We start from the raw sequence: 16,535 nt of genomic DNA, 5'->3' as shown, positions 1-16,535 counted from the left end.
CAGGGGAAAGGCGAATGGAATGTAGGTGACGGCCAGGAGAGAGGAAGGGAAGAGGCGAATGGAATGTAGGTGACGGCCAGGAGAGAGGAAGGGAAGAGGGATCCGGGTGATAAATCCTGCTCCGGTGCGTATTGCTTACAGTAACAAAATAGTCAAAAAGGAATGTGCAGCATGCAGGAATAATACTCTACTCTAATTCCTATACAAAAACCTTCAAGGAAAACGATGCGTATTGCTTACAGTAACAAAATAGTCAAAAAGGAATGTGCAGCATGCAGGAATAATACTCTACTCTAATTCCTATACAAAAACCTTCAAGGAAAACGATGAAGATAAACACTGATGTAAGACGGCAATATAAATATAGATACTTCTGGAATGCTTGCCTTTGCATTCCCAGTATGATATTGGCTGTCAAAATCCACAAGTTCATATTGTGGTAAAAGAGGTACGTTTGATTATACTACCTTATAATTCATATGTGTATAGCAATTCCCTATTCCATAGTCATGCAATGGCTCAAGGAAGTACAACCGGTGCGGTTACACTATGAATAAGAACTTTGCTATAGTGTATGTTACCTATTATGCTGTAACATCACCGACGACTGTTAAAGCGAGTTAACGTAATTAATATACATTTCGGCAACAGTGCTAAACTCAGCAACCTTTGTAAGTGACAAGTATATATCTAACCAACGTCTGTTACGTAACAGTTACTAAAAACGTTAATATACACATGATAAGCTTTAGGACCAATACTATCTGGTCCCTGAAGTTTGAGTAAAAAGTGATGAGCAACTCAATGAATTGAAATTAGTCTAAACATGTGTTGGTCTTTCACCCAACTACTGACACATTGACGTATATGTTTATATGTACTCGCACTTATATGTTATTGTCAGGACTTGCAGGGGCTTCCAAAAAAAAAAACAACAACTAAATACTCAGTGGTTCTAACGTGGTTCTATTGTGCCTTGTGTCAGATTTTCGGATTCAGTGCGAAATGTCATCTTTACATACATTGTCGTATTATCAAGCTTATGCGATACAGAGTTTTCTTAACAAGTTCCCGAAATATTTCAGAATGATATCAGTCCGTTTTTTTATTAATAATCAAGATCATGATAATTGAAGCCGATGCTCGTATTATGGCGAGTTATGAAATTCAGGATTTTATTAACATTGTAAGAAATAACGAAAGCCAAAAAGTTTTAATAATGTCGCTCGAAAACGTTATATATTAGGTCTTGAAGTATCATTAACATTTTGAATATTCTTAATGAAACGGGATCTTTCTTAACTGCTTTAAGAATTTGTATGTAACAAGTGTCCCTATGACAAAGAGCAATGTTGGTTGTTGCGATTGCGTTCACTTACACGCTATTAGTGGAGTTGAAACTCTCTGGAAATGAATGAGAGTACCTGTTTAAAACCTTAAAAGTTCATATTTGCCTTTTCAATATCTGAAAGCAGAAATAATTATATCAGATCATTCTTACTGACGTCGAGGGGGAGATTGGTAAGCTAACTTGTATTATGGAACAAGTTCAAAGGGTATACTAATAAAGTATTTCGCAATCCCCGCTAATTTAAAATAAAGAGATATAAAATAAAGAAAAATAGAAACCTATACTGTTTCACTGTTCACGAGGATAAACGTTTATTATGGTCTCAGTAAATTGCTTTGAATCTCACAAACATACTTTTTTTATGACGATATATTCATAACAAGTAAGGCCCAACCAAATGACCATCCCTTCTCAGAAAAATAAAAAGTGCCAATTACCCACTCCCACACTTATGCTCTTAATGCATGTTTGTGGAGGCCATATTAAATACAGGTTCTTACCAGCTGTCTTTCATTATAGTCAACATGTTCATTGTAAGGTATATAACATTAAACGAACAAAGATCGCTTTGATTGAATGAAAAGATTCTTACAATGGAAGCTTCGGAGAGCCAAACGTTCCATAAATATCGAAAAAGAAAGTGAAGTGTCCAAGTTAATATATATATATGTCCAATTCGATATCAACATGTTCCAATTCCATATGAACATGTCGAAACAAAATACCAATATGTCATTACGTCTATCAACATGTCAAATTCAACATCAGCATGTCAAAAACTAGTAACAGCATGCCACTACTACATTGGTCATGTCGTCATTGCTTGCTAGATACAATATTGACGTCATGCTATAATTTTGGCACATCGGCACGCGCCATCGTTTCGTTAATGCCCCAAACTGTATATGTATGTCGAGATTTATATGAGAATGTCCAAAACTTTTGTCAGCATGTTGAGAGAAGGTAATAAAATATTCAAGCCACAGGGATCACGTTGATGCCTTAGTGCAATTTTTGGGCCCCTTGTCTATTTTCACATGATTAATTCGTGTGTGGGAAATTGGGCTTTTGAGGTTGCTGCATTGGCCCCGTAAAAGTTAAAAAATGAAAAAAAAAAATAAAAGTAAAAAACGGGCCAAGTACAGTGCAATGCAATAAACTAGGCTCACATCACTGCAAGATGCGAGCCATCATAATGACATCACAGGTCGATTTACTGCAAATTTATCCTCGTTTGGTTTGACGTTTGGTTTGAAAATTGATATGATTGAAATAAGAAAACCGATGGGTACAGGCTGATACTACCACGTACAACACCTTCCGCCACTCAACAAAATTCAACTTTCTGTATGTTAGCTACGTGACAGACGTAGAATCACTGAGGTTTATTATTCCAATTGCAACATGAACCGCATTTATTCACATTCAGATATGGGTATATAATTTCTGAGACACAAAAATGCTCCGAAAAAATGACAACGCAGTGTTATAAACAAAGTAACACAGTCTGAAGGCTATGATACTAGACATATTTATCATTTCGTAGTATATTGATGGTTTTGGAGTTGATGTCGTCAACATGTTAATGTTAAGCCTTCGAGGTTAATATGTGGTTAAACCAGTACAATGAGCTGCTAGCTGCTATCAAACAATTAAACAATACAAGAAACATTTATAGGCTGAATGAGATCAGAAAATACTTAGCAATGAAAAAAATATTGGCAAACTTCTACATATGATCAACAGACGTAGGCCTGTATCTTAAATGTTGGATATGTTGATAGTGGGAAAGCACCGACAGCTCTAGGATCACATCATGTATGCGACATTAATTCTTCAGATGGTCACCGCACGCTTTTTCTTCCACGGTGACTGTTTTCGTGGGAAAATCTTAAACTTAAATAAATAAACGGAACTCCTTAATGTTTATTCGACTTTGAACAACGTTCGGGGAATCCCCTAGCCTTTTCCCGATAGGCGTCTTTCGTGAGTATTAGCATAACAACAGCTACACAATCACAGCGTATAGTTTCAATACTGTGTCAATTGCTTTTCCCTTCCTGTGTGGTTATCATGAAAAGAAGAAAGTACACCATGACTGAACTAACTGCAGCATTGAGCCTTATACTCTACAGATAATATCACGAGGGTAATAATGAAAGCAAGGAATTTTCTTTTGTATCAGCACTGTGCAACACATTGTGTTTCATTTGTTAATTAACCAACTCATTCAATTATTTGCAATAAAAAATAACATAAAAAGGCAGGAGTCATCATCTTGTAATTACTGACTTACTTGCTAGTCTGATGCAATAAGTTCATCAGAGTTCGACTTAGTAGTTATTTCCAATCATTTATTTCACAAGAAAACGTATTCTCTCATCATATTTCTGTTTCAGAGATATCACTACATAAGTCGATAAAATTAGTCTCCTATTTAAATTTAATGTCCCAAAAGAATGGCATATTCCACGTACCAAAATGTGCTTCTAAAACATATTTAATTTAATGTAAACTATAATTAAAACTTATCTTTGCCAACTATGGACACTTTAAAACAATATGTAAATTCATAAAAAAGGACACAAGTAAAACGATAAGAAAAAATCAAAATATACCAATCGATGTTAAGTATTTCCTTCTGGTAGTTATTCCGTCAACTAATGTTTCCAAACTCATCCTTCAAATTTGTTAGTCGGCGACGAATGCATGCGTCTATGAAAGGATTTCTAGATATTCCTTTGACAAAAATTGAAAAAGTCGATTAAGTTGAATCACTGATTCACAGTGGTATTGGTACAAATAATATAAATCACTCTAGAAAGAATACGTGCATTTTTTACAGAACTGATAACGACGCTTTGTTTAACTTTCGTAAAGTGGAATGTGGGTTACATTTTAATCGTTTTACAAGCAGTCCTTGGATGAAGCAAAATCTATTTAATATTAGTAATCATTTTAACTTCATTGTAGCTCTTACCCTATCCTCATGGCACATTGCAGTCAGCTCTGACGTGACGTCATAAATGTTAGTCCTTTTTTCTGCATCTGGTTCCCAACAACTTTTCATCACCTGCCAGCTGAGATGAGAGCAAACGGAAACATAAAAAACATGAACAGGGCATTAAGAGACAGCACTGTAACCAGAAGTACAGAAAGAGTTTGCTTACATAGCTCCTGGACAGTTATCGGGCTTAGGAAGCAGTCGATTTGCTCGAAGGCTCTTCTCGACATCAGCTCTGGTTTGCCCTTGGTACGGTTCCGATCCTACACAGCGGTAAATAATTGGATATCCAGTGAAAATACATCATCTCCTTTTCCATGATTTCAAACACATCAAAAGTGGGAAATAAATTGCTACATCACACATAGAGAATAAGTTCCATGCACCTTTGCACTGACGTTAAACTACAATATAATAAAAGTACAGCATCGTCCTTTCAGACAGTTGTGCGAAATAGTTACAAATACTTACAAGTTACAAAAAATGCACAAATGACGATGTGCTTGTAAATCAGTCGCAAGTGGGCTACAACATTCAATTATATTAGTAAAATGGGCTTACCGTAACTGAACATTTCCCAGATGAGAACACCAAAGGACCATACATCACCTGCTGAAGAAATCGTTTCAAGAAAGAGAAACTCTGGTGGCATCCATTGAAAGGGAACATTCTGTGCGGAAGAAACGTAAGGTATTTTAAATGAAATTGTAACCTTTAACATGATCCGGTACTTTGAACTTAAGTCTCGTTTCTTTATGGTTGATTTAGAACTTATATTAGCTAATACGAGCAGGAAATCTCTCTATACATAGAGCTTTTGCAAGTTAATTTCATAGTTTACTTATAAACAACCATTTTGAACAAATACTTACCTTATTCCAAAATAATCCAATCCATTCTTTTGCGTTTTCCATCGAAACGAAGTCGTATAACTTGCATCTCCCCGCATGATCCAACAAGACTTTCTTACTACGAAGACCGGGGCTTAGGAACTATTAAAGAAGATCAATCCCAATTTTCTCAGTGTTTGATGAATGTCATTATTTACAAGACAAAATTCCTTCTCCACGTTTGAAAAAAAAGACCATTATCATTCTCCCCTTATAGTTGTTGTTTATGAAAACAGTTTATGCACGCCGGATGTTTCTTACCGGTCGTCTTTAAGTAACCACAATTAGGATCATACCATACATATTTACACTACATTATGCAAAAAGCAAAACACCATTCCATTTTCCATAACCCGTTTCAACGATATCACCCACCCTGCTTCTTGATGAGTTTGCATTCGCTAATGAATCTAGCATACAGATAAAGACAACCCATATCATGTAACAAAGGTACATATGAATTGCCTCACGAGCAACTTTAAGTAAAGCCACCATCGGTCTACATATGAAGCTGATTTGACCAACCATATTTGAAATCATTGGTTCCCTTTCCGTCTCCTTGTATTTGAGATGAACACGTTTCCCCGAATTTTATAATTTACATAACTTTACCCAATGAAAAAACACACCGGGATTGGATTAACTTACTCTATGTTTGGTCAAAAACGTTAATCCTCTCGCCACCTGAAGTGCATACTTTGGTAGATTTTCAGCATTTCCCTTCTCAGCAACTTGAAAACGCTTCTGTTTAGTATTATCATACTGATGTACTTTCTTGGCACTGAATTCTTCAGTTAGGTGATCTGAGAGGTTTCCTCTACTTAAAGGTTCACAAATCAGATAATTTGGTACTGAAAAATAGTAGTAACCATTGGAAGTTACTCGAATGCAACTCAGTGTTAGGTAGATTGTTTACAAAACAAACATAATGACCTTACGGCACTCGGATTTGAATCATTGCTCTTTCTTGTTCCCAATTCATATCTTATGTCTTTACTTTAAATAATCATTATCATTATTATAATTATTGTAACAACTATGCAAAGAAAATGATTTGTATTGTTAAGGTTGATGGTGAATACCACATATTGACCAGCGCGGTTATTCGTACCTGTATCACACCATCCGAGAACCTTAATAATACTTTCATCGCCGGGTAGTTTTAATATGTGTTGAATCTCTGAACTTTCAACTTTATTCATCCGTAAAGTTGAGTCACCTGTAAAGCAATCGTACAGTAGAGTGTAAAACGTATCAACTCATCCACTCATCCACTACACACTTTGACTTTGATGAGTTGAGTTTATGGCCGTGCTTTTTGTTTCCTTTAATCACATAACATTCTTTGAAATAGGCGACGAAGTTAACTCAAGTTATTTATTCTTACAAATATAATGCTGCGTTCACACGCGCTATGTGTGCTATATTTATTTGTATGTATGTACTGAAGTAGTTACTTTAACTTAGTCTAGTAAGGTACTATTCAAAAAACATACCTGATAAAGTTCTGACTACAGCTTCTAGATTCACTGCTGCTCTCATAACTAAAGCCTTGTGATATCGTAACATTCCTCTTCCAGGTAAAAGTGACACTAATTTTACATTCTTCTCTGGGACTTTAAGGTTCTTGTCCTCCTTATTCTTATTAACTTCAAGTTCTCGAAGATCCATATAAGCTATAAAGACGGGAGCATGATTTCGTGAAATATCATAACTAACTTTAATATTAAAAGAGGGAAAGGCACAATTTTCTCTAAAAAAACATCAAGCTTAAAACTGCCTTTCGCGTCTGGGTTTTGCCACACTGATAATGGTCATAACTGGATACCATTTAGTCTAAAGGATAATTGCCTTGATAACCCACTCCTAAATATCCAACATAGTGAGCATAGAAAATTGTGTCATGAATTTTTTTCATCAAAATAGACAACCCTTCAGAAATAAAAGGCTATCGAGGGGGTTTTTCACTCGCCCCAATACTATCCTATTTTCATACCAGCTATTGTTGTCAGATGATTGACAGGCTTGACTTGTGCTTATCAACCATCCTCAAGAAGCTGATAGATCAAAAGCTAATACTCTGCTGCATTAAGACACTTTGGATGGCATGAAAAATTTCCTTGATACATTTACTGTCACATCAATGTATCCATCTGCCAAACAAGTAATACAATTTTAGTGATAACAGTGCTTGCTTTCGTAAAGAGATAATCCGAGGGCAGATGATCAATGGCCATTTGGTTTCAACTATATTTATCATTAACAACACTGCTGCCAGTCCGTATTATATTTGGTTTACATTTAAATTTAAGAATTCAAACTTTCCACATCTAAGGCTCATCAATGGAAGTGGCTGTTAGGTCAGTGCCTCAGATGATAGACAAAACTGAATGGAAAATATATTTTAATAAATAAAAATATGAAACATTGAAGTCTTCAACAGTGAATTGTCATGATGACATCATTCATACTAATCTGGTAAGATAAATTAAGAAAATATAGCCAATTACTTTACTATACAATGTATGCTTCGTTATTTTCCTCTTTGTTGGTTGAGTTTATTTGGTAGAACCGCCTTGTAGCGAATCCAAATACAACGTGTTGCTACAAGGTACTTGAAACTCTGAAGTAATCGAACGCATCGGTGTGAGAACATTGGTGGGGCAGCAGGAGTTGCATGTTTTCCCCTTTTTAACAGTGTGAGTAGGAGCATTTTCTTCCTACCCCCCCCCCTTAAATGGTCAAACTGGACCATTTGTATGCTCCCTTAGCAAAAAAAATCCATTGTAACAAAAGTTAAAAAAATATTCCGCAAGAGTCTATCATTGTTAATTATAACAACCTACCTCTGTTATCATCTCCTTTTATTTCGTCTCTTTGGTTCGTGGATCTAAAAAGGAAGTAGACCTTGATTGATATGTTTTCTAATTTTTGACCAATAATTTGACTTTGTGTATTATGTTAATCAAAAACATGGTGTGGTGACAGCATGTTCAGTCGTTTACGTGCACCAGGTGTAGGTAGGGGGGGAGGGATTCAAATTTCCCCGAATGGTTAATGTCTGGTCTTGACTTTTGCGAAAGGGCCAGAGGAGAATAAACGATTTTGAATAGAGTGTGTTTAGTACTTGGTTCATTGATCTCTATGTAGCAATACCTGCCCCCACCCCCCTCCACATCGCAGAAAGACTGTTTAAACGTCAAATGGTGCATTCTGAGGCATAAATTTAGTTCTATACAAGGCGCCCTTAACGTTAGATTGTGTTAATAAACAATTATAAACATCAAAATTACCCGGATGATAAAGATATGGGACTGAATATTCATGGGAGGGCAAGATGTGAATGAATTATTTGATAATGGAGGGTTGTTGCCCTGGGTTCTTTGAAGCAGTATCTAACGAAGGAGGATTGGGGCCCTCCCCCAAAGAATGACAATTGATTACTTACCCACGAAATGGTTCATTTGGAATAGAATATTCGTACCTGGGTTCTCTTTTCTTTCCGTGTCCTTTATCAAGCAAGGACAATGTAATAAAATAAACAAGAAAACAAAGTGAAACTACTTGTGCATTGAATGCCATAGTTAAGCGCTTAAACTAAATCATTCAACATTATCTGAAATTAGTACAAGCAGAAATATTTCAAGGCATAGGTTTGCTACTTATTGTTAGACAAATGCAGACGGGGTTTTATGGCTGACCCCCAAGGCGCTGCGCCTCTGTCACCCTATTTGAACGTAACAGTTAAAACTGCAAATTTTTCTGGCGCAATCAGAACATATGATAGAAATTTTACGTAGAAAATTAAAAACACTAGTGGCAGTATTTAATTTTGAACTAACTATTGAAACATATTTGCTATTATGATACATGCAAATTTAAAATCTCCATTTATTGTATTTCTTGTATATACTATATTGAATCACTTAGTTAGTCTGAATGGTCTATAGGATTGAGGTGAACCAGTGCTTAAATACCGATTTCTTTAAGTAACATACTACTTTGTTTCATAGCCTTAGTTTATCAAAATGAAACACCACTGAATTAAGATGTAAAGGCGCTTTAAATGTAATTTATCTTGACAACTTCGTTAAATATGTGACTATATAATTTTCATCCACGTTGACTTTTTTTAGTCAATACCAGACACATGTATTTAAGAGGAAGAAAACGAGGAAACTTCATACCAAGTCTGTCACGTGCGATCAAATAAATGATTACAAGGATTGACACCACAATGATGGTGGCCTCCGCTATGCAGGACGCAATCAGCGCTTCATAGTTGAATACTGAAATTACAGAAAAAAAATACGTTTAAAATTGTAACTGTGAACAACATGCACGTTGAGATTGTGAAAATTGTCAAACAGAATTGTTTGCATTATTTTTTAAATTACGTTACACGTTGTAACTTATGCGTTACTCAAGTATGTTTTCTGCTAGAAAGACGGAGTATAAGTAACGTGGACAGTGGTTTAACTAAGTTATATTCGTTTCATAATTAAACAGAACCATACTCTTAATATTTCATCTTATTTCATATGTCTAACTTTGAGACGTGATAACATCAAACCAAAACATTCTTAAAACTTAAAACTTTTGAGATTTTTCTTACAGAGCTCTCTAACCCAAAACGGACACACATGCTTTGGCTACTAAATTACCATTCCGATATTGTTTTTTAAATACTTCAGTAGTCACTCAGCTTTTGAATTCTAAATGCAATGGGACATTAATATAATTTTAGCAAATAAGTAGTTAAAGAATCCCTCGTCGTTGAGTAGAGAAAGATGAAATTGAGCGTTATTAAGAAAAAACTTTCTAGCAAGGACAGTTGGCCAAAAAGTGAACAGAAGTCACATATCCTTAGTTTTTGTACGCTCATTGGAAGACGGGGTGCAGGTGGTAAAGTGGAGATAAACATTTTCCCTGTTTTGGTTCATGTGTTTATTGTGGCGTAAAGGAAAAGTAACAACTGAAAAGAATATTTAGCAGATATTGTTTCATGATGATATAAAGACAAATTAGAATTGAAATAAAATGGCATTCTGAAAGAAATTGCAAAAACCTTTCTGATCAATCGTCTTTAATATTAAATTGAAAATGACTTTATCATTCAATGGTGAGAGAGGCTTAGCTTGCTCGGTAAGCCAATAACACCTGTAGTTTGAAATAAGTAATACTGTTGGTATCACCATTTCACTGTATCAGTATAGACAAAGTATATTAATAGATAATATAGATACGTTTAAAACTCCCAAGATGTACAGGTGTGTACAACGCATTGTTGGCAGTGACGGATTAACCTGATAACAATTAATTTATTTAGAATTTTTCCAATTATCCAAAAAGTGTGTTCCATTTTTATCACCTAAAAGGCCTACATCCATATCTCTTTCACCGCTGTCGGCTGGCAATGCGGCAGTACATTGTTACTATACAGTACATACAAGCAATGCACTGTGTATATTAGCTTTGCTGCAATCTGCTTATTGAGCTGAGTTGTTTATCCGTAATGCGCAAAACAATTTCACCAACGATTACGCAATGCTGTTATGACTCACAACATACGTTGATACCAATATGAAGCAAACCTCAATTGTCATATCAAATAACGTTACTGCACATAATAAATAAATAATACACATAGGCCGATATGACCGGATCAAAACATTGCTTTCACGGGGAGTACAGAAAAAATCCCGTTGAAGTCATTGAATTCGATGTTTTTTATTATATCGTACCATCTATGCCCTTCTGAGTTCTACTAAAATATGTTTGAATAAAGAAATATCATCAATATTAGTAATCATTGATATTTGGCAGTTTCGCACTTTCAACGTCAATTTTAATATTAACATTTCAATACTAACTGGTATCCAGAAAGCCAGTTGGCTTTGTGCTTCCTTGCCATACAATTTGCCCCAAATTCCACATAACAATCTGACTAATGTGGAGAAAGTTAGACTTGTCCAAAATAAGATGAGAACCAAAAAAGATGAGATATTTCCAGCTCTTATTTGTAGCACTCCCTTGTGAGCATTAACCGTTAAATTCACTGGTAAGGAATTTACAGCATATAAGTTCCACTTCAAAAAGTTTCAATATCCAGAATGAAAAGTTTCTAATGTGAAATATAGACACATTAATGTATGAATAAAAGGACAATTTATTTTGACAACGTTGAGCTAGCAATTTAGCTCTGACACCAAACCATATGCAAGTGGCATCGATTCCTTGTAGGTGAGAGTTACTTCATGAAAACTGATTGCTATTTTTTTTTTTCAGTTTGCATGTTTGTCTCTTTTCCGTGTTATATAATATATCAGTAAATAAAAATGTCCTCCTTTTACGGGAAAAAAAAGTTTTTCTATTCAGAAAACATGAAGTTTAAATATACTGAAAGTTATCATATGAGGCAACTTCTGAACGAACATGATGGACTTATTAAAGAAACATTGTCCTCTTCGTTAATTTATATAAGTCTACGTGATAGACATTGATGATTTTTGTGTGTTTTGATCCAGTCTTTTCATTATTTATATCTTTGTAATCTAGGTATTGGTCCCCGGTAACACTTTGTCCTAAACGGAACCAACTCGCTTGCACAATTTTGTTCAACATTAAGAACTGCTTATTTTTGCCAACAACTCAAGTAGGCAATAGTCGGTATTCACATTGGGTTAAAGTTATTTTAATTCAGTTCATCATAAGTTGACTATGGCTTAGCAAGAACAGTATGGGTATCAACCTGTCGTTACGTTAATATTGTTTGGGTGTGCGAGTGTGTTTGTATTTTTACCAAGCACGCTTGTAATTAAATGGTTCACCACAAGATAACTCGCACGCATGAATAAATGGTGTTTATAAGTAGCTGTTACAAATTATCGAATCTAATTGGGCCGTTATAGTCAGCTGATCGTGCATTAACATAATACATGTTAAACTCATAGGAGAATGAATATAAGTTACAAAGGAAAACAAAAGGAGTCACAGCAAGCTTAATCCTAACTGCCTACGCGTATATGTTATATCAAACGGGTCTGATCAATGTATGGTATTTGCATGCAAAGTTTTGTATAGATCTGACTCCTTTCAACACAACATTTTTGAAGCATGATAGTAACCTCTGGCTACACCACTATACACTGTTTTGGTAACTATGCATACTTATTGCTTCGTCGATATTCCAAAACTGCATTGGATATTACGAGTGGCGAGTTTGCATGTCTCCACAAAACCTTAGCACTCTATTCTACCTTCCCTAGAATGAATTGGTAACTCTTTAACACTGTGTGCCCTGTATTACCGTCCCCACCCCCCGGTCAATACCCTCACCTTGTCATGAGAATACCTGCCTATCCTTAAGTAATTCTCTATTTATACCCGGTAGTAGTCTCACCTCCGATCAAGGGGAGACCACTCTCACCGATCTTGCATACGTGCGTACCCCAAGAACGCAACATACAATACCAATTGTACAATTCGCCATGTAACCCATATCATCATAGACACAATCTATATAACCAATTTACGACACATATCATACCTCATATGTGTAATAAATCCGCATACAAACTGTTCATAATACACGCTCTACGTTATATACACAAGATATACAGTATATACCTTCTACAGTGCAACACAATTCCCCAGCAAATTGCCGATCTGGCACAATTTGACGACTATCCAGCTTAGTGTGCCATAAGCCTTCTCTTCATTCTCTTCTCAAGCCTTCGCATCACGGCTCAACCGAACGCTACCTCTGCCAGCAAAATATCGATTCTCCAGCGAACAGGACTGTCTACGCTGCGACTCATCTGTTGTCATGTGCCCTTACTCTCGCCGAATCAATTGCTAATGGTCTGATTACCTCAGTCAGCCAAATCGACAACTTATCATTTGATGCTCCCGATAATGATGCCCGTGGCAATATAAACAAATTTGTTTTCGTTCCTCGGAGCCTTCCTGTTCTCTTCAAATACCATTACATTACCCTCACCACAGTTTATCCTCGGCAATAGATGACATCGTCTGATTTTCCGGTATAAATATATCTCCCCGAAGGAATGTCAGAACCATGTTTTTAGCTATAAACCGGATCTGATACCATTTTAAATCCATGGTTCTCAAACCTAATATTGTTATCTTTAGTGGACAGCGCATCTAGGCAACTCCTTCTCCTTGCTAATGTTGTTGAAAAGAAGCTGAGCACATCGGTTCGTAAGATTTTTGGTAAATGCTCACAGTACTGCTGAAAAATCCGACGACTGTGCTAACCTTCTGACCCTCGGTATTTTGATGGTCATTCCCGGGGGTTTTGGAATATGTATCTATTAATTACCTGGGCTAAAACTTCAAATACTATGTGGACCACAAAATTGTTGAATTGTAAGTGGTTTTCCCAGAATCTCGAAGAGTCTCTCTCACGTGCATTGGGACAGTAAACAATCGCTGGAATCTAAGGTACCTCTCGACAAGGCTTTTTCCAACCAAGCTATGTGAGACGCTCATAAGACCATATTCTATCCTTTGCTACTGCATCAGCAGTTCGTAATTCCACCCCCCCCCCCCTTGACCATAGACGTAGTCCACCACCGTGGTATATTTGGTGAAGACCGTCACTCTGTACTTCTGCACTTATGGTATGAAGGTCTCCAACGCTCGTCCGACAGCCAACGTTCTAACATATTGATGTGGTACCCTCTCTACTGAGGACCACGTCCTCATGCTGTCCGATTCTGCCAGTGAGCTCCCAGCCTGGTAGCGATTCGTAGGTCGTTATCGCAACGTCGGAATTTCTATCCAGTAAGGAACTGCCTAGTACCAATACTTTGTGGTGGAGTACCACTGGAGGACTCGTGCATGTTTTTCTAACTTATTTCTGTCAATGAACTCCGGTTATGAAGTTGTAACGGTCTCATTCTGAGTCTGAATAATGAGACTACATCCACCATTCTGGCCATCCGCCCCAGAGATCTTAGCCCTTCTATGGCTGGAGACTATTGTCGTGACAACATTCTGGTCTGCTACATACATTAACGTACAGAAAACCATATCTAGAGTTTTACAAGATATATTTACATGAGATTTTTTTCAGTGCAAAACATTTAACTTTCTCTTCCATTCCGTGCCTCATTGTCGGCCACAAAATTACCACTAGGCATAACAATATAATTGAGAACATTGTTTATCAATATTTATCTTTATTCAGTTGTGTTGCCAAGTGCACATATTTACAGCAGGTCATTGTACCTTGTGTGTGACCATAGAAGTGTACTAATATCCACGAAGTACAATTATCTTGTAAGTTTCCGCTCCTAGGGGGAATGACATAAAGTTAAATGATACATGTGTTCTTGCCACATTTTAATTTTATTTTGACGTGTAGCAAACATGTGTTCAAGTGATAATATTTCCCCGCATTGTCATTTCTAAGTCCTTGGCGACAGAGTCTATATCCTTGATGCAAATGCTGGAAAGTCATCCCAAACACATGGTATATATTTTGCGTTACTGTTTAATGCATAGCCACTAGAATGGGGTAACATATTGGATTGTGTTTGTTGGATTGGATATGTTGCTCTACCTTGTGTTATCGTCCCAGCGCGTTACGGTTGATTCTGACATGAACCTGCAGAAACTGCTTTTTTTACGAGCACAGATATAACAATTTTCACTTCATAAAATCTTTAAAAAGTAAAAGGGTTAATAACATAAAATTTCGTTGCTAACACTCACAATTTATCCCTTGTTGATGATGTAAATAATGTACATGTATACTTACTTCTTTGACATATCCTAGGTTCTGTATCATTTGATTCACTACCATAGTTAACACCATTACATCCCCTGCACCCGAATATATATTCCTGATCATAATCGATGGCTGTCTCAAACACGTTGGTGTCTCCGCTTGACAATAGGTCATCATTTCTATAAAAGCTGTACACCAATCCCTCATCTGGAGATGCATTAGTGCACGTACATGTTAGACTGACCATAGTGCCTTTTTCGATGCATCTGCTCTTCAATTTACATATCGGTGGATCTGTCAACATAACCAAAACATTGTATAGGAGGTTGCCTGTTTGTTGAAAGATGAAGAGTAATAGACACAACCGATATCATATTGTTTCTTTTTAATGTATTCCTTAGAGAACTCATGTTAATATGGGTAAATTTTGTATGAAACAGTTGTTTAGTACTTCATATGTATCAAACACCAATTGTCAGTGTGCTACTAACAATAATTAGAGGTTTCATATTTCATTACAATGGCTGGTATTTCTATAAAAGTTGCCCACATGTAACTTTTTCTACAATTTTTTGAAATAAACGTAAGGACCTTGTTTTGTTTAACTTCTTCTCTGATCATTGACTAAATGTCGTTTTTTCCATTAAATGTACCTGTGATATATGGATCTATATTTCCTGTTCCATTGATGTTTGTGCTTTGAAGCTCAATTGAATATCTGTAGGCTAATTACTAATTAGACTTCTTTGAAGAAGAAGTCAATCTTTTGCCCAACATTTTACTGTTGCCATTTTAAAAAAACTTTTTCCTTTCTTCTTTTCGTGGCAACTTTTTACCCATTTTTAAACCAAACCAAAAAAGAAATATTTCATTGTGTGGATTTATCAACAAAAACAAATGGTTCTAACTGGCCACTGAAAAAGTCAAACTCCCAATTCAAGTGACTTTTACAATTGGTGTTATGACTTACAAAGCAACAAAGTGTTACTGTTATCTTCAAAGCATACTTAACTAGATATTGTTAACAATGTACGATCGTGACTGTAACAACATGTGTACTGTAGCCATTACTTTCCATCATCATGCCATAGTAAAGAAAAACATGTGTTGGAAGCTGGCACATCTGTGTAAAATGCTGCATACAAAGCTGTTAGGCTGTATGATGGAGAAGTATAAATTTGTTTCACCCATATTTTGTCAGATTAATTTATTTCTTAAGAAGTATTTCTCTACCAAAAAGACCCGAAACTCGATGTAAAGAGAGATGTTGGCTACTCATTACTTCAGGTTTTATCATACAATGTCACTGTAGCCTCAGGAACATACATTGAGGCACGGTGCAAACATACATATCATCCCGTCTATTTATGACACTCGTCTGCGTCTAAATCGCGTCTAGCTCGTCTAAAAATACCCCCCTCCCACCTCTGAAACACAAGCAAAATGGTTGGCCGAGGCCTGTTCCCCCAGAAGAAATAAACCTCAGCATATCAGTGTTGCAGCCTATTCTTGTGAGTATTTTCCATCTACTCA

The 16,535-nt window shown here is 36.3% G+C and overlaps 1 protein-coding gene across 2 annotated transcripts in view; it reads right to left on the bottom strand.

Annotated features, from left to right (window-relative positions):
- Positions 1-3,969: 3,969 nt before the first annotated feature.
- The window catches only part of LOC139978022 (uncharacterized), a 134,241-nt gene continuing 121,675 nt past the window's right edge, over positions 3,970-16,535 (bottom strand). The window contains exons 5-16 of one of the 2 annotated variants that reach the window (XM_071987934.1): positions 15,033-15,296; positions 9,433-9,534; positions 8,694-8,754; positions 8,092-8,135; positions 6,742-6,921; positions 6,357-6,464; positions 5,894-6,096; positions 5,228-5,347; positions 4,917-5,025; positions 4,522-4,618; positions 4,332-4,431; positions 3,970-4,090 (exon numbers count right to left, since the gene is read on the bottom strand). In XM_071987934.1, coding sequence (XP_071844035.1) covers positions 4,067-4,090; positions 4,332-4,431; positions 4,522-4,618; positions 4,917-5,025; positions 5,228-5,347; positions 5,894-6,096; positions 6,357-6,464; positions 6,742-6,921; positions 8,092-8,135; positions 8,694-8,754; positions 9,433-9,534; positions 15,033-15,296 — 1,412 coding nt within the window. In that variant the 3' untranslated portion in view covers positions 3,970-4,066. The remainder of the gene's footprint in view (positions 4,091-4,331; positions 4,432-4,521; positions 4,619-4,916; positions 5,026-5,227; positions 5,348-5,893; positions 6,097-6,356; positions 6,465-6,741; positions 6,922-8,091; positions 8,136-8,693; positions 8,755-9,432; positions 9,535-15,032; positions 15,297-16,535) is intronic. The other variant, XM_071987935.1, reaches the window with a different exon arrangement.

The sequence above is a fragment of the Apostichopus japonicus genome, chromosome 12 (genome assembly GCF_037975245.1).
Source record: "Apostichopus japonicus isolate 1M-3 chromosome 12, ASM3797524v1, whole genome shotgun sequence".
In the NCBI taxonomy this organism is placed as follows: domain Eukaryota; kingdom Metazoa; phylum Echinodermata; class Holothuroidea; order Aspidochirotida; family Stichopodidae; genus Apostichopus; species Apostichopus japonicus.
This window is presented reverse-complemented; position numbering and strand designations above follow the sequence as displayed.